Source organism: Taurulus bubalis, assembly GCF_910589615.1.
Source record: "Taurulus bubalis genome assembly, chromosome: 7".
NCBI classification, from domain to species: Eukaryota; Metazoa; Chordata; class Actinopteri; order Perciformes; family Cottidae; genus Taurulus; species Taurulus bubalis.
This window is the reverse complement of record NC_136595.1, coordinates 11,258,127-11,284,630: the sequence shown is the minus strand read 5'-3', so window position 1 is coordinate 11,284,630 and position 26,504 is coordinate 11,258,127. Positions and strand designations below refer to the sequence as shown.

The following is a 26,504-nucleotide window of genomic DNA, read 5'->3' as shown; positions in this document are numbered from 1 at the left end:
TGCTAAAAAAGCTGGTGTCTATTCTCAATTGTATGCTATTTAAAGCATATCAACCAATTACTTTATTTTTAAATGGTAGCGGTACTTTCCATGGAAAATACTTTCTGCACTATAATTCAATTAAATACAATATCAAAAGTACAGGGGATAAAATAGAATAACAGCACGTGGTAAACACGTCTAATTGATAATCCATAACTTATAGGGGTAATATTAATAACAATCTTATGTCAAACATATTTTGAAGATTTAAAAGATGATTTAAAAGATGAGTTTGAAAGATAAAGGGACCCAGGCTGATTTATTCAACCACAGTCGGCTTGCAGCGTTGGAACATGAGTCAAATGTTTATACTTATACAATGATATTGAGGTCTGGATCTAAGGTTCAAGGGTACCTTTTCTTCTGCAAGTACATTTATAAAATGGTAAAGAAAGAAGAACATTTTGGAAAACAAAACAAACTTGACACGCTTTCCCTGCAGGGAAGCGTCTAGTGAGGATTCAGTGCCTTCCTCTGGCAGGGTTGACGGACGTGACCGATGAGCTGTCAGACGCTCCCCAATCTTCCTCCGTCCTCCCCATCAGCAGAGCTAGGTCCAAAGGCTGCCAAGGAAAGGTCACAGGCAGCCCTGAAATCTGACTCACACCTCAGAGATGCAGCTGGAATAGAATCACATTGTTGGTGAAATTAAAACCACAAGGGGTTTCAATGTGCCCTAATTACTTTTAGATTAGATGTGGCAAAAGAGAGTGATGCTAATGCTGCAGGCTCAAGGTTAGGATATGTTAATTCATCATAATAAATGCTGAACATTAGGAAAAAACTTCTGATCAGTTTGGTTTTGAAGAACTGAGAAACCATTGCTGTAGTCGAGACACAACTAAAGTGTCCTTCCTTTGCAGCATATGGTCAATTTGTCTTTTTTTTACAGCAAACATTTTGACTTGTCATAGTAGGAAAAGCAAAGGTCTTATTCTGTTGGATTCAAGTGTCCCACTAAGCCCCAGCATGCACAATACCTGGACTCTGAAAGAGAAGAAGCTGAAATTCGAACATCATTTATTGTTTTATTTACACCTGTACTATTCCCACTGTGACATAAGAAAAAGGCTTCTGGTGCACTCAGCTGGTCATCGTCAACTCCTTAAGAACAATCACATGACCCCTCTGTGTTTACCTGGTATTTGGTTCAGGTGGTCATTCATTACTGAACTACACAAAGGAAAAAACCTCACTGTAAAGTGTAAAAATGAAGCTATACTTATACAATCCTCTGTCATCAGCAGCCTGAACATGTTGACGTACAGGCCATTTTATTCATGACTTACCAAGCACGCGTTTGCCATCTTGAACTGAAGTTAAATGTCACAACTTGTCCTATAAAATAGGGTATCATGGAGTTAACGACCACTTTGTTGGCTGTTTGAGGACGACTTCCAGGTCAAAGACACCATTTATTTTTTTGGCTGGAACATCTAATTTTAGAACAACAGGTTCAGCCAAACCTTCAGGTCACACCTTCATGGGCCAGCTCCCTCAGAGAGAATTAGAGCCCCACTTCCACATAATCCCACATGCTCCGCTCCATACCTATATAGTGTGAGGGCAAGTGCTAATCCAGCCAATGATGTATTGCCTTGGCAGGCTAAATGCCCTGAGGATTCATGTGTTAAAAGCAACATAACAGCCACTTCAGCCCTCGGGGAGAAAGACGTTTTATATCCGTTCCCAGAGAGATAAAATGACGAGTAACATGTCAAAACGCAGCTTCTCTCTCAGACTACACCTGTCTTCATGGCATCTTCCTCTTGTGAAAATGTATTGATGCAGCCAGATTTAGGATGAGGATAGATTTACTAGACAACGACATTGGTATTGTTCTCACCTTGTGAGTTGGTGTCATCATGGTAAAATGTGGTCCTGGAGACGCCAACTGTAGCAGGAACTAGAGGAGGTTATGTTGCCAGGTTTGTGTCTGTCTGTGTGTGAACAGATTTTGTCAACAAGATAGCATACTGCGAATATAATACAATATGATAAACTAACTAATAAAATCCACTATGGGGCCGCATAGAGGTGAGGCTAGGACTGTCACCTCACAGCAACACCCAATCCTGTCCAAAGAGATCCAGCTTAACTCAATTGAGGATTTAAGGACTCCAAATGACCCAAAGGCCCGTCGGTGTGAAGGTGAGCGTGAATGTTTGTCCATGTATGTGTGCTGCGATAGTTGGGCGACCTGTCCAGGGTGTACCCTGCCTTCACCCAATTTCAGAGATCCCTTAGGATAGGATAAGTGGATCGGATAATGGATAAATGAGTGGGTAATCCACCATGATGCAATGGAACGGTAATTGAGCTCCACATCAGCAGAAATCAAAGCTGTCACTACTGGAAACGGGTCTGAACTGCACACATATTCAGTTTGTTAATTCATGCAACAATATAGATGCTGTCTATGGACGAGTCAAGCGTTATCTCATCTTCCTTTTTGGCACCACAGGACTTCACTATGGGCCACTGAGCCAACGATGCCTAAATGTTGTTAGTGTCGGAGAAGTTTTTGACATATAGTCCGTTGTACTTATGACCGAGCAAGAACATTCCCTCCAAACTCAGTCTCTATCACCGTCTGAACCTCTAAGATCTTTGCTAAAGTCATTATGTGAAGTCAAGCCAGGTCATTGACACTCACTTGAATTAACCACATGCCTGAGCTTCATCAGCTTAGCCCAGTCTCCCTTAAACTCAGCATCAGTCTTGGTTTCTTCTAATTTCTCCTCGTCTGAACTTCCTGCACTCTTTCATCTGCCCCCACCTAAGCCCACACACTGTAGAACCTTTTAATACTTTAATACGTTTTCAGTCTATTCCCTGTTCGCCATCTTTGCACCTTGCTCTCCACACACACTTAGCCTTTTAGTATCATACAGATACATCAAAGGGCACATGTGTTTCCAGGTCCATGCTGGAGAAGCATCAGAACATTAAGATGTCAGGGAGAAAAATAATAAAAGAGGAGGTAGCTTAGCCTGCTATGACCTGTAATGTGTTGCGCTGTAGTACTTTTCTGTTCTACTCATTCTCCCTTTGAGTCTGTTAGACAAATATTTCCTTCTCAGCAGATTTTAAACCGTTGGCACTCTTGACTCCCACGTCAGTCATTCTTGGCATCAACTGCAGTAGCAGGACTGAACCAAGAGATAATACACAGCAGTGGACCTTTTGGATACACTCTCTATTGTGTCTATCACAAAGCTCACTTGTGCTTTACGCACTCATAAAAACAATCATCATGACATTTTAATAGCTTACCTGCCACATTTGATTTCCAACTATCTGTCATTTAAGATAATATCTCTGAGCCGTAGCCAATATATGCTAGCATATGGCTGGCATCCAGATCATTGTTGGGTCAAAACTGAAATATCTCAACGACGTGTACGAACAAATCTTTAACGCAGAGCCTTCCAAATGAACTGACTTTACTGAATCAAGGAAGTGTGAATCATGCTCATTTTAGGGGTTGATACTTGTATTTTGTGTTTCTTCTAAAACATGTTAGGAATGCTTTAATGTTTTAAAACACATATTAGTTATTTCTGTCTGAATATATCTGTCTTTTAGCACCTGGCTTAAAGACAGGTGCTTTTTTGGGCACCTGTCTCTTTAAGCCCCCCTCCTGTAAAGCCCCGACTGCTTTGATTGGCTCATGAGAAAAACATGGCGCACCTTTGCAAAGGAGAGCTCTGTAGTCTAATGTCACATGCTTTGTGACTTTATTGTGATGTGTTAGCTATGTTGTAAATAGTTAGCTGCTGAGCTTTAACCTTATTAGCAATACTTGTGCAGACTAGTTTTGTACTGAACTTAACTCAGTAGCTGGACATCCATCACCCCGACTCCCGACCCCCGACCGATGCAGACTTCAGTGGACTCATTTGAAACTTCTTTCTTATACATCAAAAGCAAAATAAATCTACAACAAAATAAGTTTGTCTTGAAACTTAAATCACAATGCAGTATCGCTGTGTGGGAAACTACATTTTAGGAGACAGGGGTAATGCTGGATAAAGAGACAACCTTGCTAACTCAAAAGGAGATAATAATTACTTGTTCCTTGTTTCACCTGCTCGTTCATTGCAAAAATAAAAACATCAGTAGTTGCTGGTTTTCCTGGAAACGATTAGTAATTTAGAGCATAAAAGAGATGACTGAGATGTGGGTGTGTTAAGGATAGTTAGATGATTCAGGGCTCTCCTTTCGTGAGAAACTGATGTGTCAGCAAGACACTTGATCTCTGATTGCTTCAGCAGAGCTGCTCTCTGTTGGCATATCAGAGACTGTGGAAAAGGAGGCTGCCAACCATCATCTTTCAGGTTTAAATAAATCTTAAAAACCTAATCCCCAATTATTGCCACACCACTGCCATGCAGATTCCATCACCAGTAATTGATATCCAAGGCTCTTTTAATAACCGTAGACGCTATAGAAAACAATTGGCTTTTCACATTCACAAAAGAGTAATTAAAAGAATTGAACACCTGAGTGATAAGAGATCCAATGTTGGCTAGCACAGATTATTACTTACTCAATGAGGTAAAAGAGCACGTTCTTCAATCTTAGGTTGCAGTTCTTCTGTATAAAGAAGTACAGACACATAACTTGAACTAGTACGGGCAGATCAAAACAAATTAATCATGGGCCCTATTCCAGATTGATGGATTTAGATGTAAATAATAAATGCCTAATACATTTCCGAATTTGACATTTATAGTCTTGTCATAGCCTTACAAATAATTTTTTTTTGTGTCTTCCTGGGTACTCGCCATACACCTCTAACCCTTAGAAAGCCTCTGGTTATGGTTTTATAGCTTCAAACAGCTATAAAACCATGTAGCGCTGCATTATGAACACAATGAATAATCTGACACAATGTGCGTCTAAAAGGTGGCAAACCCTGGCGAGGATAGGAACATAAATAGGATTTAAATAACACACACCTCAATTACAACCTTTTGACAGGGTTTAAATAATCAGAGCACTGATTTCATTAGTGCTGGCAAAGAGGAAGGATATTATTCAGCAGAGAAAATCATCAACAGCTCGTTGAAACAACATCCTGCAAATCCCTGGTCTCGCTCCTTCTCTCTGTCATGAACCTCATGGGCAGAGTACACTGGCCCTTTAACCTCTTTTGCCTGCTGTTAATATATAAAACACCAACAATACATTTAGAAAAAAATTGCATTTAAATACATCATCAGGATGAGTAATGTCAATACTCCTCCTCCTCCTCCTCCTCCTCCTTCTCCTCATACTCCTCCTTCTCCTCCTCCTCACAGTCTTTCTCCTTCATTCTCTCTCTCTCTCTCTCTCTCTCTCTCTCTCTCTCTCTCTCTTCCTCTATGTAGCAATTTGCATTCAATGATGTCTTTATTTCCCATCATCCTCTGGCAGTTTCCTGTGCCAACCAAGCGATCCGTGCCAACTCCCTGACCATGCCAATCCAATCACAGTAATCTCTCTTAAGGGCCAGAGGCCAAAGAGCTGCAGCTGTGTTCCCATATATATGTACACATAAGGTGCTAATGGTACCAAACTGCTCTATGATTTAACCCATTTTAGCATCACAAATATTGTGGATGCTCTGATTGTAAAATACACTGCAAAACATATTTTTTTCCACAACCATATCTTTAATTTGACGTATGAAAGCTTCATTTAGAGCGACACATTTTAATTTTACACCTCATTTCAGCACTATCTGTGACTCATCTTACTTACACTAAGACAGTTACACAATATATAAAAGACAAAGTCTGTTTGTATTGGAAAACAGTTTATTACTGATGATATTAAGCTGTAGATTAATGACACAAGGTAGCAGGACACAATGTATTACAATAGGTCTATTTATGTTTCACATGAGAGTCACTGGTTAATTCAAATTAAATTACCACAGTGGTTTCAGAGTGTGGAGAGAGAAACCATACTACTGTATGAACTGGCTGTTCAATGCATCCTGGGGCATACTGCTACAACAACATTAGGATATCTACACAAAAAGAGCTGTTAAACCTTGATAAAGTACATTTAATTAAATCTCGTTGACGATGACACACAGCACAGCCCCCTCTGTGACACACCAGTGTGCCTCAACACACATGCTGCACAGCATTATAACAACACCGTCCTAGAGGAACGACAAAAAGTCACTCTATAGTTGATGTGAAAAACATTTGCTTGGTCTTATATACATACATGCACAAACAATATTCATACTTCATTCACTGCAAAGATTTTTACCTGCGATCCGTTAAAAGTCACAGCATATTTTTTGATACATTTGAGCTTCTCTTTCCAGGTGATTTCATTTGAATTATTACCCAAGAGAGCTGTGAATGCTCAATGTTTTACAAAAGTATAGGCATATAAAATTAATTGTTTACATTTTCCAAACTGAAATATTGCTGCCAATATCCCATCCTGGTTTTTCCCCGGGCCGAGTAACCACTTTATATATTGACTTATCTGTACAGTATGTGCATTGGTACGAGTTGGTGTTTTGCTTATGTAGGTCGTAAAGCAAGAGCTGTCAAAGATGATGGGGTTGGCTCACATGCAAAATCTCTTTTCATTTGGGTATGGCGTTTCAAAATTAATCAAATAATATCATATTTGTTTGACAGATTATGTTGTAAAAGCATCACGTAATACTTACACGGTAATTGGGCTCTCTGCCCAGATAACTCATACATGGAGAATCTTAATGGTATTTTTGATGTTGTCTCAACTGACAGCCACATTTCTGCGATATTAAAAAGGACTATGAGAGAAAACTATGAGGAGAAAGTCAGTCACAATCAGACATAAATGCACAGTGTCCTTCAGCTGGTTCATTTGCTCCACTTTGAGAGCACTAATCAGTCGTCTAGCTGTCTGTCTGCTACTGTTAATTACCATGTCTGGATCTGGGCTCAGCTGTACTCTGATCACTCTCCTGGTACTCCACCTTTTCTGTGTCTACATTGGACACAGGGACAAGCTGATGACAAATGTATTACACTCAGAAAATGCCATCAATATGCTGTGTTTTGTTAGATGTCCTAAATACTATCATTGCATTAATACATTGGGAGACTAGTCAGCTTGAGAAATCACTGTGACAGACAGCGAGATGTAAAATGAGTCATTGTTCAGGCAGACGATTGTGTCTTGTTGCTCTTACATGTGGCCCATACTCATACTCACATGAGAGTCTTCTCATGTATAAGCTGCATTCTATTGTTTATGATACTTTTATTTATAACAGAGCCTTCTGCCAAGGATGGCTGGGGAAATAAAATTGAAGTTGAAATGTAAGCTGCTGCATCCCTCCCTCTGGGGCTTTTACAACTGCACACTGTACAGCTTGAGAAGGAAATTGTCTTAACTCTATATATATATATATATAAAAGGTGTTATATGTGTAGAAATGTCAAACTACCAGAGGAAACCATTTATGTGGAGAGATCTCCGCTACTGAAGAGTCATTTTTTGAGGATTTAACATGTTGAGCGAGTGCTCCACAGTTAAATCTCTCAGCATACTAATTAAAAAAAAAAGAATCGCCAGCTTGCGTGAACAAACGACATGTTTATGTGAAAAATAAGAAGTGCCGGATGGGCTTAAATCTGCACAGACTTACAGGCCAAACTGTCAAGTTCTTCATGATGCTACATGGCCATCTGTATACGGTTTGAAGTATCGCATTATAGATTGTTTTGACCATCGAGTGCCCGAGTTCTCTTCAAAATGAATACGTCCTCACGAGTGTGCTCGACCTATATCTGTGGGGGATACACAATGTCAAGGTCAAACTAAACTAAACACCCCTCAACGTCAAAGTCAACCTGCTCTGTTCTATATTATTCGCTATTTACACATCAAGCCATTTTTATCTATAGAAATTCTTTATATAAATATATAATATATATATATTTGTATTTACATCTCTCTTCAAAAAAAGTCAGTAACGCTGTGCAGTCTATCCTATCAGAGTTAAATACACATAAACAAACACGTGTGGAGGTCAGTACAGGTAACGTAGAAATGCAATACAGAGCACCTGCAACTGTGATGAATCGACAGCTCGTCCCACCCAAAACAAAAACAATCAGAGTGGTTGACCTGCACTTACAGGAACTCCAAATACTCAACTCCACCACAAAACGTGTGTGGTCGTCTCTTAAGTCTTTTTTGTCTCTGTCGGACCGTCTCTCAGTGATCAGCGGTGTTCCCATGACGACAGCAGTAGAAGCAGCAGGGTCGCCAGGGTCAAAGGTCCAATAGACAACGTGTCGGCTGAGCCTCGAACAACCACCTAACAGAGAGCATGCCTTAGTGTTATATGGCAAAGAGAACAGAGGGGAGGGAGAGAACGGGTGTGAAAGGAGGAACAGCTGGGACCTACCTGTGGAGGGGAGAGGTGATGAGGAGGGACGGGGTGACGAGGAGGAAGACGAGGAGGAAGAGGAGCCATGTCCTTTGTTACTGCACGATGACCGCTGGACGTATCACCTGTTTGGTCACCTGAACAGATGCAGTGGAAGACAAAGTACATGTAGTAGTAGTAGTAGTAGTATGTGTTTTATTCAGTCAATCATTACATACAATAAGTAAAGCCACAATCTAATATACACAAAAGAAAGACTGAAAAGGTATAGAAGCATAATGCTTATATATTCCTATCCTACATTCCTATACATTAAATCAGATAATTAACTCAATATGAAGAAAGAAAAATAATAATAAAAAAATAAATATCATATATACATACATTTCATTCACACTTGTAATCCTAAAACATAGTTTTTATCAACAATCCACAAGTAGAGCAGTCATTGTGTGCCTATGATTGTGTGCGTAATCAGAAGAGCTGAAGTTCCCTTTATAAACTCTGCCTGTTCTGCCCCAAATATGTGCATTTCAACTGATCATAAACTGGGTGTAATTTGACACTATTCATTATAAAGAAGTGGATTGTGTGATTTAATGTTTTCACGAGACATAATGATCCTGGAATATCCATGTTAGTCTCTCTCTCTCTCTCTCTCCCTCTCTCTCCCTCTCTCTCCCTCTCTCTCTCTCTCTCATTATTCATTAGTTTCAGCTATCGACGGAGCATTTTCTGCTCACTTACTATCACTTACTACTACTAACTATATTTCACATATTCTTAATAACAGCCAGTGGTGTTAGTTTGTTACAGCTGACTCATATTGATTTGAAGTGTGCCCGATGCAATTAGTGCACGATAGCCATAAAAGTGTGAAGTAAAAGTATTCATTATTATTTCTGCTTTTTTCTTTTAAGTTTGCTTCTCTTTATTTCTTTTAAATGATTGAACAGATTATGTTTTTGTTTTTAAATTCATAAAGAATTTGATCAAAATAATGTATCTTCTTTTTCCATTTACTTTTACTATTGTTGGTGTTTAATTTCAAAGATCTAAATGCTCTACAAATATACAATCCAAAATAAAGTATGTTTTATACCGCCTGAAGATAATCTTGAACACATTCATGTAGTTTTACAAGCAATGAGCCCATGTTTGTTTGAGAAGATCAATTCAATGAACCCAAACAAGTTCAGGCCTTTGCAATCATTTGAAGAAGTTTATCTAGTATCCCTATTAATAAATAAGTCAATAAATCAACAGACTGAGTCAAGATTTGTGGAAGTAATTCTTAGTTCTTTTTTTAGTCCCATCATTGCACAAAATCTTACATTATTTATGGCTGTCTTTGTTTAGGCCTGCAAAAATATGTATGAATTTCAACCCACCCACCCGCAGCTTTGCACAAACACTGTTACCTACACACATAAACACACAACCCACACAGATGTGTAACATTTTGCTTAATTTAATGGGCAAATGGCTGGACTTCCCCAGCTGCTTTGAAACTTTCATATGCATGTGTGTGTGTGTGTGTGTGTGTGTGTGTGTGTGTGTGTGTGTGTGTGTGTGTGTGTGTGTGTGTGTGTGTGTGTGTGTGTGTGTGTGTGTGCATGGGTTGGCAATATTCCAGCACCTTGTGGGAGGAACTCCGATAAATGAGTGGATTAGAACAGGAGGGAGTCAGACTGTGCTGGCGGCTAAATGCACACACGCACGCACGCAAGCACGCACGCACGCACGCACGCACGCCCACACACACACACACACACACACACGCTGTCTCATACTCACCTGCTCTGTCACAAAAAACACTCACAGCAAGCTCTGTCCTAGTACACACACACACACACACACACACACACGCTTGGGCAGAAATCTGATTCTGTCTCTTACAATACACATTGTCCTGCAGTACAATAGACAAAGAGCCCCTTTCATTCGTTGAGGAATGAGGTGAGTTGTTAATGTTCACACACTCGCACTAATATTATATCTCATAATGATACAGGCATGAAGAAAGCAGGAAAGCACCCTTATAAACACACACACACACACACACACACACACACACACACACACACACACACACACACACACACACACACAATGTTAGAAATTCAAACCACGGTCATGTTCTGGGAAAATAAATCAGTTTCAGAGACATGCTATGTTTTTAGTTTTTTAATGTGGTGATGATTCAGATGATTTACTCACAGCAGAAGGTTAACCAATTAGGAATCTCTCCTTTCTTGTGTGCTTTCTTGAGCAATATGGGACTGTATACTGTGTGTGTGCTGAGTGTGTGTGTCCATAAACACTATGTTAGTTATGCTTTGATCAGAACTAGCTTTGTGTAAAGCAGAACTGAACCGATGCATTTTAATGTATTAAACAAAGAAGAGGAGCGTTTGTGTACTGTCTGGCCTGAGAAGGTAACCTCAGGTAGGTCAGGTATTTCTTTTATCTGCTCCCACCAGTACTGAAAACCTTTGTCTCACACCTGGTTTTAACTTGTTATGGGAACAGAACTGCAAAGCATTTTTTGTTGCTGTTTCAATTTTTCTGATACTTTTGCGTCATATCTCTCAAAAATTGGAATTATGTGAAAAAATTGCCATTTTTTTTCTGAAACTTGATTTATTTGTTCCTTAATTAAGCCAAACGGAACATCAGACAATGCTTAATATGTTCCTTAATAGTTTACACTGAAGAGCTTTTTATTTTTTAAATTAGATTTAAAATTAGGCTGCACAATTATGGTTTTAGAGGGTTAGAGGCAAAATAATACTAAAACTTCACAAAAAAGATGCTTGAGACAAAACACATGTTCAACTGCTGTTGAAGAATGAAGATCCAGGTCTGTGTCACATATATAGCAGCAGATAACAGCAAATACTGAGGTATAATGTTGACTAATTACAGTTGCCAATATACTACTTACACCACTTTACTTCAAAGGGAAATGCATTTTACACAGTTATCTGACAGCTATAGTTACTTTGTACATTAAGATTGAACGCAAATAACTTAATTTCTACTGAAACATACAAACATAGTTTAATAGAGTTAACTATCAGAATATGAAGTACAAGATGTACATGAACCCCAACCACCCACAATAAAACATTACCCATTCAAGCATTAGTAATAATGATGAAAGAATAAAACCATTCTATTATTATTTGCTGTTGATTTTGCATTTTAAGTAATATGCAATGATTTTGCTACTTAAAGTATTTTAAACTGCAGTATTGCTTAAGTGGCAGCAATTCATGTTCATACCATTATTGAAAAACCTGCTAACAATGTTTTTAACTAAGAAATGAATTGTTTTGTCAATACAATAAATACAATGGTGAAAAAACTTCAAAATGCTGCAAAATGTTGGTTTAATTAGCAATTTATTATTTATCAATGCACAACGGTATGGTTAATTATTCGACTCAATGTCTTAAATCATTGCACTCAAACTTTCAAAGGTTGCTTTGCATGTGCATGTGTGTGTGTGTGTGTGTGTGTGTGTGTGTGTGTGTGTGTGTGTGTGTGTGTGTGGTCTGAAAGCAGGTGGCAGAGTGCAGTTTCGTCATGCCCTTCAGCATGTTTGTCTCTTAGCAACAATCAGAACATGTGAGAGATTGGCTACAAATACGCACCCCACACACACACACAGCTAGTGATGAGTGATGAACAATGTCACTGGTCATATACTCATGGGGTAGTTTAACCTTTACTAGAATGAGTAACGAGTGTGTGTGTGTGTGTGTGTGTGTGTGTGTGTGTGTGTGTGTGTGTGTGTGTGTGTGTGTGTGTGAAGTTTCAGCCTCTTCATTGACATCCATCATGTGAGCAGCTTACGCCTCCATTCATCCATTCATGCTCAGTTTGCATCCTCAGAGGAGCTGAACTGACAGTTTACAAGGAAGGTTCGCCGTGTATTGCAATGACTGAAGGAAGAGAGCGACAGTGATACATCATCCACTCCTGTTCAAGCAAATACATGTGTCCTCTACACCATTGACTTGTAATTTAGATACTTTACAGAAATAATAACATAAAAATGGAATTGGATTATTCGCCCAGGGATGACAGTAAGGGTCGAAAGCAGATGGAGCAGAAGCATAAATCAGAGCTGTGGAATATCTCTCTCTCTCTCTCTCTCTCTCGATTCGTTCATTTATGTCACATGTGAAAGAAGCAGCATGTCTTTGTTAAACTATAGCAATATAATGCTAGTGTATTTGACATACCCTATTATTCATATTTTTAAATTTTTGATTTAAAGATGTTTCTGCATATTAGAAACAAAACAATTCATCTTCCAAATGATTAATGTACATTATTCCGTTATGTTCAGACATTAGCGTCCCAAAACATACATTCCAGAGAAGAAACCTCAGCATTACTGTGTTCAAATCTCTTTCACGCATTCCTGAAGTCAGCCGTCTGAAACGAAACCCGACTGACGATACAGCTTCTTCCTAATAACAGCAGACAGTACTGTGTGTGTGTGTGTGTGTGTCCATAAACACTGTGTGTCACAGAGACATGTTAGCTATGCTTTGATCAGAATTATCTTTGTGTAAAGCAGAACTGAATCAATGCATTTTAATGTGTTGAACAAAGAAGAGAAGTGTATGTGTACTGTTTGGCCTCAGAAGCTAACCTCAGGTAGTTCAGGTATTTGTGTCTTATGTGTGTATGTTTGTCCATGTGTTCAAGAAATAAAAGGTTGGTAGGGACGCAGGATGCGAGTTTGTGAGTATGCGTGTTAATGATAGTGTTTGATATCAGATGCCTGTGGTGTATTGTACAGAACTGTCAATTAAGGCCCCAATTATGCCCGTTCAAGCTGCTCTTCAATTTATATGTATAAAACAGACAGTCTCTTTCTCTCTCTCTCTCTCTCTCTCTCTCACACACACCACACACACACTATGTGAGGTGACCTTGACAAGTGTCTGGATAGCTGGTGTGTGTGTAGGTGTGTAAATGTATCCCCAGCATTTCCAGCTGAATCAGTAATGAGCATTTCATTACTTCAGCCTCAGATCCCCAGGGAGGAAACACACACACACACACACACACACACACACACACACACACACACACACACCACACACACACACACACACACACACACACACACACACACACACACACACACACACACACACACAGAGAGAGCAGGAAGAGCACAGTAAAAGGTAACTGTGGATTATACCCAGGAAGTACTTATCAGAATCAAATTATATAATGATAGCAATATAAAAAAGCTGAGTGGGGAAGAAAGACGATGAAAGGAAAGACAGAAATAACAGTAGGCTCTGTGATGTGAACATCATAGTAAATGCACAGTGGAAATATATCAAATAGCAATGACAGTGGCTACTTCTGAACACACAATGAGCCTTACAACACACTGTACTGTAACTCATAATATTCTCCGCTGCTGTCATCTTGTTATTTATGGACTCAAAGAAAGAGTATTATGATATTGGCCTGCTAGGCAACTTAATCATTTAGACGAGAATCTGTAGATATTAGGATCATCAAATGTGTCCCTGTTGGGTAATTTGTCACAATGTTTTAAGCATTTTAGTCATCTTATATTTTATTATATTGAGTGAGAGTGATGCTTCATATTTCAGAGGGAAGGAAAGAGAACTTTTAGCAGCTCCAGGGCTGCGCACAAAATAACTTATTTTGAAGAGATTATTCTGAGATTATTCTGAGATTTACATACAATATTTTTTAGGTTTTACTTTGATAGACTCATTGGTTTTCCTTCTGGTTGTCCAAGAAAGCGTTGCGTTTCCACAATATTATATCTTCATTTAAACAAGGTGCTGCAGCCATGCTAACATATGGTGAAAGGCTTTGAACCTCATGGTGGCGCTAGAGGAAAAGTCGGGGGATCAGCATCAGTTATTAGAGTACATCTTCAGGGAACCATGCATGGCATGCATGTATGACGTTTCATGGCAATCCGTCTGATATCAATATTGAGATATTTCAGTCTGAACCAAAGTGCTGGACCGACGACTGGCCGGCATTAGTACTTTGGGTTGATAGAAAAACAGGCATGCGTTGATGCATTATTTATGATGAAAGATCAATAAATATACAGTTATTTACCTGAAATGTGAAAGCACGGTTTTTAAACCCCTCACCATGTGTAAACATATACTTAAATCTTTGTAAACTGCTCACTATTCTGCATATTAAAGTCACTAATTGTAGACAAGAGGCCGGTCAGATAATCTATATTGGATCTCCGTCATCTGCTTCCCAAATGTCATAGTCTAAAATGTTATATCCATGTTAATGGCTATAGTGCTTGTTTTCATAACACAGTTAACGGTTTGACTTGCAGAGGAGCATCTTCCCAAGGTCATACTCACTGAGGTTAAACAGAGCCTCCAGTGGAATCATAAAACCATTGGAGGAAACACGTAGAGAAAAAAATGAGCTGAAGATTGGATGCAGCGAGGGACTGTGATTGGAGGTAGATGAAAGGAGGAAGACGAGATTGGTTGAAGGTTGTACAAACCAATGGGGCTCTTGTGTGCTGTTGTGTGCAGTTGTGTGCTGTTGTGTGCGGCATGTGAATGCTCATTTGGATACATGAGGAGTGAAGCTGGAGGTGCAGCTGGAGCAGGCGAGCCAAAGCAAGGGCTTCTTTCAAATGCCAAGTGTGGAAATAACAGCATCACTGCAGAGCAGAGGACTAATAAACTGATAATGTCTAATCCGATTTGCATGAACAAAGTCAGTCAAGTGTAGAGACAAGCAAACACAGGCAGGAACTGCAAACAGGTTGATAGAAAGACGTTCAGACAGAACAGGACATGAATATATACGAATATAGTGCACGTAGCTATTCATGTAGAAAATCTCTGATGTGCAGCATTTCATATAAAGTTCAGTTCTTTTATCTCTTTCGGGGTGAGCTGAACAAAAGAGAGAGCCTTAAATCGCTTTGAATGAGAGAGACAGTGAAAGCAAAGTGAATGTGTAATTCTTTAATGAGCCGCATCTCCTGCCCCGAGGATCTATCATTTTAACTCTACTGCTTATTAACCATTGCCACATGCACACGCATACACAGAGTGTGAGCTCTATCGTTGCGAGTCCCCTTTCTCCTGGCACCCACTGTTACCCCCTACCGGCTCCTCCCCATCTCCTTCTTCTCCCACCCTTGATATATCTTTGTGTGTGTGTGTCTTTATGTGTGTATATGTGTGTATACCAGCTCTAGTCATATATACCCCTAGCTGTGAACTTGGGCAACAAAAGCTAAATGAAACCAAAGAACCGATCGTAGACATTGCATGTGTATGCAATTGAGTTGCCAAATGCATTTTCGTGGAATCGCAATCGCTGCATTGATATTGCCAATGTTTTTTACAATCCAGGAAACCTCACATCCATTCCACCCAAAAGTCAGATGAAGCAGGTTAGATAATATATTTATATATTTTTTTTATTGTTAACAAATCACAAAAAAGGACCACAACTAATAATGTGTGAGTCCGTCTCTCACATTCTGACTTCCATAGTCTGTCAGCTCAAAGCCCATTTGTTACTGACCCGGACACATCGACAGTCCATCACAGGGCTGACAGACAACCACCTGCGGGAGATCTAGAGTCAGCAAATAAGCTGACTTGCATGTCTGGAAACTGCATGTTTGCTGCCAAAACTGCAGACCCTTAAATGGTTTGGCTTTATTAAGGGCATTTGTTGCTTTGAGTGACAGGTGGGTGACGTTGCAGGTCCCTAACTGTCTGGGCCCGCCTCAGCTTCACCGAAGATCCACCTCTGTGCCCATTTTTAGAGTTAGGCTGTGACAGCTGAAGGTACCCACTTTGAGCTTCAGAACAGATCTTCAGAAACAGTGCCAAAGACTGCACCACCTTACCCACCCTCTTAAAAAACATGTTACGATTACTTAAAAAAAAAAAATCAACATAAATTCCCAAAGCAGCTAGACGCTGTTGCGTTTAGCAAACATCACTCAAACAAGGGTTTATAGTGTATTGGGACTATTTTGTAAGTATGTGGGATTTACTGAAAATGAATTACAGTGCACATGTCCATCCTTATAAAAGAGATATGCCATAACAGTGTGCCTCATTGATGTGTTTCAAATTGTTCTTGAACAACAATGGAGGTCGAAGGCACATACATAGGATCAATTTATTGTTGGTCTCAATTGGATTTTTGACAATGGGCAGAATACCACCACACTTATTCTATATTTTTGAATTGTGTCAAAGCAACCCTGACCTTTTCGCTGTATAACTACGACCCTGAACACAATGCTTCGTTTCCAGGATGTGGAAAAATGTTGATGGTGAACACTTTGCTGCGGATATTATATGTTGCTAACGGCGGACAGATTTGTTCAATGTATAGTAAACATTTGCTCTTAAAAACCAAGGATCCAGACAGCATTACAATTCCTACGAAATGTATTTACTAATGCACATTCCTTATTTGTATATAAGTAATAACCAGGGTTGCTCTATTGACTAAATGTGAAAAATAAAGCATTATAAGAAGAAACAGCTTCAGTCTGGATTTCCAGAGTAAAGCTGCTGTATCAGTGGGATACTGATTGCATTCATAGCATATTTTACACCCTCATGTTCTCCAGTGCATGCGTGTACAAAGAAAGCAGTTCCACTTTATTGCTCTGATCAAACCGATCCAACGGCTCCTTCTGGGAACTTTTATCGTCACGGGTGCAGATTCGGAGCCTTGCCAGGCTTTTTATTGTTCTTTCTGGCTCCCTTTAGACAGATGCTTACAAATGCAGATCAAACCTTCCTCAGGCAGAGGGGCAACATGGAAAACACTGGCCTTTCCCTTTAAGATGAAATGGCTTCTAAAGGCTTTGTGAATGTGGCCCCAGGGAAGTGGGGGAGAGGCCAGAGGAGCAAGGCAGACCCGATGAAGGGAAGATACTTGGGAGAGGCAAGACAATAAATAGAAAATGGTTCAGCAATGTACAGTATCCAGTTGTATGGCCATTATTTAGGACAGGATTAAGATAAGAACCCAATACTGACAGTATTTTAACTGCAAATTAAACTATGTTTAACCAGATCCCAAGGCGCTGTTACACAAAGGAGGAAATGAGGTTACAGAAAGCACAATGCAAAAATACAATAGCCTATGTTGCTTGGCCAGGAGAGATGGCACACGATCTGCCACACCTCCTTTCTTCCTCTATCTCTCCATCTATCTCTCTCTCTTCATTGTCATCAAATAAGGACCCATGGGAGGACAGACCACCTGGTAACCATGGTTACAGGGATTGAGTGCCCCATGCGAGTACACATTCTCTTACATCCACACACACACACACACACACACACACACACACACACACACACACACACACACACACACACATCCTGCACTTGGTAAAGATACACAGAGCTCCTGGATATATATATATATATATATATATATATATATATATATATATATATATATATATATATATATATATATATATATGTGTGTGTGTGTGTGTGTGTGTGTGTGTGTACATGGTGTATAGAATTAATCTGTGAGATATAAAGTATTCGAAGGGATTTGCTTTCCAGACTTTACTGACATTATTGGTTACAATGTGACTCATGGACAACTGGAGGTTTTAGTATCCAGCGCCACATTCCAGTTTAAAGCATCGCCATTGTAATGACGCATTATTTCATTTGTTACAGAGAAGAGACAAGGAGAGAAGAGGAGAGAAGAGAAGAGAAGCTGTGATTACATTTACATTATTGACATTATAGGACCTGTGTATGTCTGGGGAGACAGAGAGATCGGTGAAGGGGCAGTTGAAGAAGGGATTGTGCTGGTTTGAAAAAATAAATCAATCAATATAATCTCTCTGAATTCAAGGGGAGGGGAGGGTGACAAATTACTAAACGATGAAAGAGGAGTAGTGAAAAAAGCGAAGAAAAAAAACTAACAGAAGTAGAACAGTGTGGCTAGCAATGTTTTCACCTTGGGAGAAAAATGTGTTCCTGTAGACACCTACTCTAGTGGCAACTACCACAAAAGCAGTTTTGAGGGGCCAGGTGTTTATATGTCTGTCTGGAGACAGATTTTGTCAAGGTGAATTCTTTTTAAAGCAACGTTTGAGCCATGTGTCTCCAGACGTGCATCTTCTTCTATTCACATACCTCTTAAAATATTCTCTTTTGCACATCCATAATCGTCTGTATAACATTGATTTCCAAACTACAACGTAAGAGAGAAAATTACAGAAGCAGCTTTTCTGGCTGGACTTCACTGCCTCTTTGTAAAAAAAGCACAAATGGCATTAACTTAAGCTTTCTGCATTTAACTGCTCATATGTTCAGACATCTGCCTTTTTCTTTGCTTTTAATCAGTGAATAATGTTAACCGTGTGATTCTCCCTCTCTGGGCCAAGTTCAACTTGTAAATGGACTTAAATTAAACACTATTAGGCTGTGTACTGTCTCAGCATGACTAAAATAACTTCTCACTGTTAAATGTCCCACATAAATGAAGTGTTGAGTTTTTGAGGTTTGATTTAAGCCCTTGGCTGATATCGTCTGACACCCAACCTCCACTTTTCTTGTTCTCTCTTCAATATTGAGTTAATTAGAGGACGGGGGGGGGGATACTTGCTTAATAAACGTAATATTTCTGCAGCCCAGGGATGGAGGGAGAACTTAAGCTCAATCATGTGTGTGTGAAAGAAAACAACGGGTTGATATTGAGACATTACAAGTCAAGAAGCAGCACACAACTGGATCCGTTTCAGTCAGTCAGAGAACTGGGCCATCCATAAAACATAGTGCATTACACACAAATGTTGCGCAGAAACAGATGTACCGCCCGGATGAAAACAAACACACTTAAATCGTACACGTGGAGCACACGGCAAACAAGACGCCATGAACATTCATTTGCGATTTCTTTTTTCACGCAAGCAGAATTTTATTTCTATGCTCCTCCTCTGCTGTAAAATAATAAGCTCCACATTTCTGCAATTCAGACCTAGAGACATGTTTTGTTGGCTGAATTTTAAGGAGAGAGAGAGAGAGAGAGAGAGTCAGAGTAGAAAGGCTGATTTAGTGGCATATCTATCCAGAGTAAAATCAGAGCAGCTTGCATGTATTCATTTGATAGAGTTTTATTTATACATTAACTCAGAACTATTGATTTAACACAGTATAGGCATAAGAAGTACAAATAATTCAAAAAAGAAATGAATCCCTGTGATTTGTGTGGTCTGGTTGATGCTGCATCACTCTTTCAGCTTCAGTGCGGGTGAGGCTTATTTATGCATAGAGTTGCCGGCGAGCGGCTGTACATGCATAAAATCCCCTTTTGTCACTCTTTATTGTGATTCTTTTTCCAGGCATTCATTGTGGCTTGAGAGACACGATCCCTACTCACCGCCGCAAGTTCTGTAAATCTTAACCAGCTATTGTCTCTGTAAATAGCCAATGTACTAGTTTCAGGCCCAGCGGGAGTTTCCCCCGATCTGACACATTAAGGTCAGTAAAGGTATGACAAACTGCCCAACAAAACATTACTTTTAGAGCAGTGAGATAAGGGGGTGATGCAGTAGAAGACAACAGACATTTAAGGTGGCATACATGTTGTATCATTCCCCCCATCCTCAACTACTATTTCAACAAATAGTTGATCTTGAGTATGAATTAAGTGTGTAAACAAAACTATCAATTATTATTTCCTGTCATGAGCATTAGGATTTTGTGGATTAGAATGGTCTAAATGACTCTCACCAAAGCTTTACAGCACAGGATCTTAAATACAGTTTTGTACTTAGAATGCATACAGAAAATCTTAATTTGGACACTAGGAAATCGCTTAATTTTGGATACTTATTTTGAGATTACTTTCCTCAATCAGCCACTGCTATATAAAATCCCTTAACTTCAATAGCAATCTTTATCACGTCATACCAACAGCGGTTCCAAAACCTTTTTACACTACAGATCATTTTTCATCACAATATGTTGGATGGACTGTCTGACAAGGGGGTGCGGGGTGAAAACTAATTGACTGAATAATTGTGTGGCCCATTTAGGACATTTTAGGATATTGTACCACATGCATTGGGCCTTTAAACTTCGCTCCAAAGAAACTCTCAAGCTCTCTCAAGGTTTTTGTTGAACAATAACAGTGAAACACCTCATTTGAGTTCTGCAGATGCCTGAAATTAAGAGTTAAACCCAACATGTAGCCACTTCTTTAAAGCCAAACCTGACTCAATACTACCAACCAAAAGCTGTGTTTTTCTACAATGTATCTATTATATGGCCTCGCTACAGCATTTTTCTTCTTTCACCACGGTCTCTTCCCTTTCACAGCTCTTCCCTGTCTGTCTGTCTCTCTCTGTCTGTGTTTGTCACTGCCTCGCCCCTTTAGGAGACTAACAACAGTCATGAGTCTATTAACTCCAATAGGAGAAGTGAACGCAAACACAGATCTTGACCGATTTATTTGCTTAATTTTCACCAAAGTAAATATTTTTTACAATATCTTCAGAACATTCTGACACTAAAATTAACGTTGTTTAGGACCTTTCTCTGCATAGAAACACACTCGAGTGAGATCTGGCAACTAACATTCACAAATGCTCTGACTAACACATTTTTGTAATGCTAAATATGGCTGTTAGCTGTGTAAATATCGAATGTTAGTAAAAGAAAATGTAATTACATTATGCAAATGTAATTTTTAATCTGCTTTGATCCATCCACACAAAACAAGACGAGGGGATGGGGGGGAAAGTGGCAAATATGCTATAAATAAGTAAGCTACAGGAGATCAAACTAAATAACGACTAACTGAACTCGCTAAATCAAAGATAAATAAAAAGATCTATTAATTATTTTACATCTCTGGTCTAATGTCTAGTTGTTTCTTCTTGCCTTGAAGCAAATGTCCCATGGCCTGGTACCAGTCCACGGCCCAGGGGTTGGGAACCACTGTTCTACAGTTCATGACTCCAGTAATGACGAGGACAGTGCAAGGATAATTAGTGTGACAATGACCTTTGACCCTATTACATCCTGCCCTCGAGGAGAGAAACCACACCACCCAATGACATCACCAGAGTGATGTGTTCACGCGGGTGCCTGATCATGGGTTACACAGAGGTGATGAATGAGCCCTGGTTTACACTGGTCTGACATTATTGGTTTGTTCTGAAAATAATTGACCTGGGTCATCACCAATATGACCATAGAAAGTCCAGTCACAAACCACTTGGGTGTCATGGAAAAAAAGGTTGTGGGGGTCTTCTTTGTATGTTGGCCAGTTAATCAACATATGTGTTTTTCCAGCTACCAACGATAGACACGGGCAGTAAAGCTTTCCATAGCGTAAGGAGAAGGTTGACGGGTGAGCAGCCTTCAGACCTCAGGTTGGAGATGACATTGATATTGTCACGATCACGGCCGCAACTCTGGGGCTGCAGTCGAATAGTCAAAAGATTACCTCCTAACGTCTAACCCTAACCACTTTTCCTTGATCTCTGTGGAAAAAGTCACGGGGTCAAGGAAAGATGGGAAGGAGAATTCATGAGGAGTTAGGAAAAGACAACCGCGGTGTTTAGTGAATCCGACTCCACTTTAACTAAGCGACGTAGTTATGACGCAACGGCAGACGGATGTTAGTGACGTCAGTCTGCAGCGGTGAAACTACAATGTTGCAGTCCATCTCGGACCACAATAAAGCGCATCTTAAATACTTTGTCCGTGTGTTCTTACAGTGTTGCGTCATGCAGACGATTCAAACAACCCGGTTCATAGTATTACTTTATTAACCAGGTTGGAATAGAAATGAAAGAAGGAATATGGAAGTGAAACAAAGGTATTTTTCATAGAGTACAAAGATACTAAACTGTCTCTTTGTTCAGTTTCAAACATGCTGAATTAAATACGTTCTCACACTAACAGTGTCTCATATCCCTTTATGTTGTTATGGTTTATATGGAGATCATAATCTGATCATAAGGACATGCAGACAATAGTTTATGAAACACCACACAACTCAGTGTGACCTAGAAGTGTTGACTTGATAGTGTTTTATTGTAATGTGACAAAATAGTGAATTCCAAAGATGACAATCAGAAACACGACTGACTGAAGAGCTCGTCCAGTTGAACCCTTTAATCAAAGCTACTGTAGCTGAAGTAAAATAAAAGAATGAGGGCTGAGGCTTGAAGTACAACACCAGTGAGAATATCAAATACAGCAGTTTGATCACTTTATAGCCTTTTTCAGCATCAGCAATGTAACGCTCATAGTTTGCCAGCAGGTTTAACAGATTATTGAAAGTATTTCCGAGTTATGCTAATGATTATTTACATGTTCTGCTTTTCTCGGTCATGATCGCTTGTTCTCGTGAACGACCGAATGATACGTCACTTTAATTGTTACCGCTGCAAGGAATTGTGGGTGGGCATTATCTCCTTTCCTTTCATAAAGGCAGTTCCAGTGGGTCTTATGATAAAGGAGCTGAGTTAGGAAGCATTGAAGCTCCTTTCCTTTGCATTTAGAGAATTCAACCGGTACTTATCATGGCGGCCACTTAGGTACTTCCGGGTCATTTCAGTCAGTTAGGAAGGTTCCTAACCAAAAAGGACTATTCGACTGCAGCCTGGGGTTTATTTTTGTGTCTTTCCTATGTCTTTCCTGTGTGTGTGCCGGTGGGTGTGGCAGCTTTCCCCCTCCCACCTGCTCCTGGTTGCTGGCTGATTGAGCACACCTGCATCTAATCACTCATCAGGCTCTGTTTTTATCTACCTTGGTTCTCCAGTCACTCATCGGTCTGTTACAGTGGTAGTATTGGCCAAACCCTTATCTAGTCAGTGTAGTTGCGCCAGTGGTTTTTCCTTGTGTTGTTGCTCTTGAGTAGTTGTGTTTCCCTGTGTTCCAGAAACTGGTTCTCTGCCTGCCTGCACTCATCAGCCTGCCAGCCACCTCCCCAGATGGCCTGCCAGCCACACCGTTCACCACTCTCAAACTCCCCTTCAGCTTCGCTCTCCGCCATTCCCGAAAAAAAAAAAAACTCATTCCCCCTTCTTTCCCTTCGTTGCAATACGTTCCATCAATCATTTTACTGTGCATCTGAGTCTGCTTTGAAGGTCCAACTAACTCTGCTGAAACAGAACAGATATCAAACAAAATACTGGATCTGTTTGCTCTTATCATATGGGAACAGACTAGTTGGAAGGGTGGTTGCTTTAGTATGTAAAATACTTGATGTAAACCATCTGCTGAGTGGGATTAAGGTACTTTAAACCTACTCTCTGAATTAACTTTGTACTTGTGACATGAACACAGTACAATGACTGTGGGATGATTGTTCAACTAATGTGTCAACATTACAAACAAATGTGAACATTGATTCAACTGAAAAAGAACAGAAACACCAAAATAAAGTGCTTGAATGCATGTTCCAATTTAAACCCCTTTCATATTTTACAAGGCTCTATAATGTCTGTATTTGTATTTGTACTGATACTACTACAGTTGGTCAATACACCTCAACATTGAGCAACATTTGCTCATCAACAATTTAAATTACAATCTGAACTACATTCACTCTGTGGGATGCCAAGGCCTGGAGGGGTTCCTGTATCTCCCTGTGACACCCATGTATTATGTATAGATATGAGCACGGTGAATAATAGTCAATCGATAATTACGGTTTATTTTTTTCCATTTCTGTATTTGGGATGACCTGGTTGTCAGTGCATCCTTTTTCCCGGCCGAGGTGGAAATAAACTGCTGAGACCAGCAGAAAGAGAGATGGAAAGAGAGAGAGAGAGAGAGAGAGAGAGAGAGAGAGAGAGGCAGGGCAGTTGAATCCATCTTTCAGTACTCTCTCTCCCTCTGGGCATTTCCCTGCTGGCACAAGATGTGTGGAGACTGCAGCATTTTGAAACCACCACCGTGCCAATGAGCAGTGTGTGTGTGTTTGGGTGTGTGTGTACGTATATGCTGATGTGTTATGTATGAATCAGAATCCCCATTTTTGCACAAGCAGAAGACCAGCCCGCAAGTGTGCATCAATTCATGTGTTTATATGTGTGGGTGTATATTTGCTAATATTTGAGGTCCTTTCTTTGCATGTGTTTGTGTTTGTGTGTGTATGACTCACCGTTGTCCACACCAGATGCTTCACAGCCATCTTCATCATCGCAGTCATCTCCGCTGCCTCTCTCCATCTGTGTACTTCCTCCCTCCTCTAACTCCACCTTTCCTCTGGGTTTGCTCGCCCAGCCGAGGTCCACTAACAGCTCCTAAATAAAACACACATACAGACAGGCATGTTTTCATGTCTTTTGGGGGCAGTACATTGACTTAAAAATAATTTCCTGGAGACTTACCCTCAATGCTACCAGCCTAACCCTAACCCTAAACCTGACCCTAAACCTAAAGTCTAAACCTAAATATAAACCTAATCTAACTTTACCCTTACCTTCAACCAAGTCTTCACCCTAAAATTAAGTGATTTTACATTATGGGGACATATATTGTATCCCCATAAGGAAGACCGGTCCCCACAATGTGGTGTCAATACAACAATCATGATAAAAAAAAGGATGTTTTTCTCTTATATTTTTCCCACTAAAAGCAATAAATGACCACACCTTTGTACAAACAACAAGTAACAAAAACATACAAACACACGTCAGAGAGCATACTAAAATACTAAAGGGTAATTGAGGGCATGCTGTCTCAGCGTAAATCCATTTTCTCTATTGCTCAGTTAAGTAACAGCTTGGATGCTGTGGCATGTTAAATAATTATGATGCCGAATGAAAACTGCTCCTAAAATTCAACTAACGAGGTATAAAAAAAAAAACGGTCACTCAGTTCTTAAATCAAATATTTGGGTTGAACTCATAAAGGACTACACAAAGTTTTTGTCCGAGTAAGAAACTATAAAACACCAAAATGGGAGTTATTAGGTTTTCACACATACTGGATACAAGAACATATATAATTGGTTCACAGTATGACAAATGTGTATTGTAGAGAGTCAAGGTGGTAATAAATAAATTCCAGCTGAGGGCAGAGATAAGGCAAACATAGCCACCAGCTTTATAAAGGAAAACGATATACGATACTGACATTTCATTTTATTTCCCTTTAGATAACATTCTATGGCGCAAAGCTGCATGATGCCTCCCAGATTGCAACATCTATTGTAATGGTTTGAGTTAGCTCACACTGAAATGTGTCTGGCAAATTAAATATTACGAAGGCCAAACTGAGAGTCAACTGTTTTGAGTTTTATAACTACAATTGTTTTTTTAGAACTCCATTCTCAAGAGTAATTACAGCAATGCTAAGTCGCTTGTTGTTAGATAACTAAATCCATTCTACAGTCCAATATCTAAACATGGCTTACGTCTGCCTAGCAAATATAATCCCTTAACAAAATAACTATGGTTTAAGCTGTTGCTTTAAATTGTGGTGCATAATGTGATGCACACACACTGAGTACACTATAGTATGCAAACAGTGTATGTTTTTTTGAAAATGTGCAGCTGTAGACCTATCTATAATTGTACTGCACTTTCCATGTATTTGATTGGAACAAGAGGAAACCATTTTAAACTGACTAAAACATATCATGCTAGACAAGACTAGACTTCATGTGTTCATATTTTGAATGAATTACCAAAACGTGCGTGATATATTGTTATTTTTTAACAGTTTTTAAATAGAAATTGATGATGAAGTCTATGTTTTAGAATACGTTTTTAAGTTGGAGGGACATCTGGCCTCCACTCTACAGCAAGTGTGGAGCAGCCTGTGTAAACAAGGTGAACCAAGGTTATTTTATGACAGCATGTCCAAAGGGACATGAAACAGACTTTCTGCAGTGATTCAGCATCATGTCATCGGACCTCAAATGAGGGCTGTGGGAGGACAAAAACACATGACAGCAATGATTCGGTTATTTTCCTGGTCATGTGCACAGGCTATAATTTAAACAGAATGTGGGTCATGTGGCA

General features: G+C 39.7%; 1 protein-coding gene across 1 annotated transcript in view; it reads right to left on the bottom strand.

Annotated features, from left to right (window-relative positions):
* LOC306739529 (glypican-5-like) overlaps positions 1-26,504 on the bottom strand; it is a gene marked incomplete at both ends in the record, with an annotated part of 53,442 nt that overhangs the window by 999 nt on the left and 25,939 nt on the right. Inside the window, one exon of the mRNA XM_079221550.1 lies at positions 24,638-24,779. Within this exon, the coding sequence (XP_079077676.1) occupies positions 24,638-24,779 (142 nt within the window). The remainder of the gene's footprint in view (positions 1-24,637; positions 24,780-26,504) is intronic.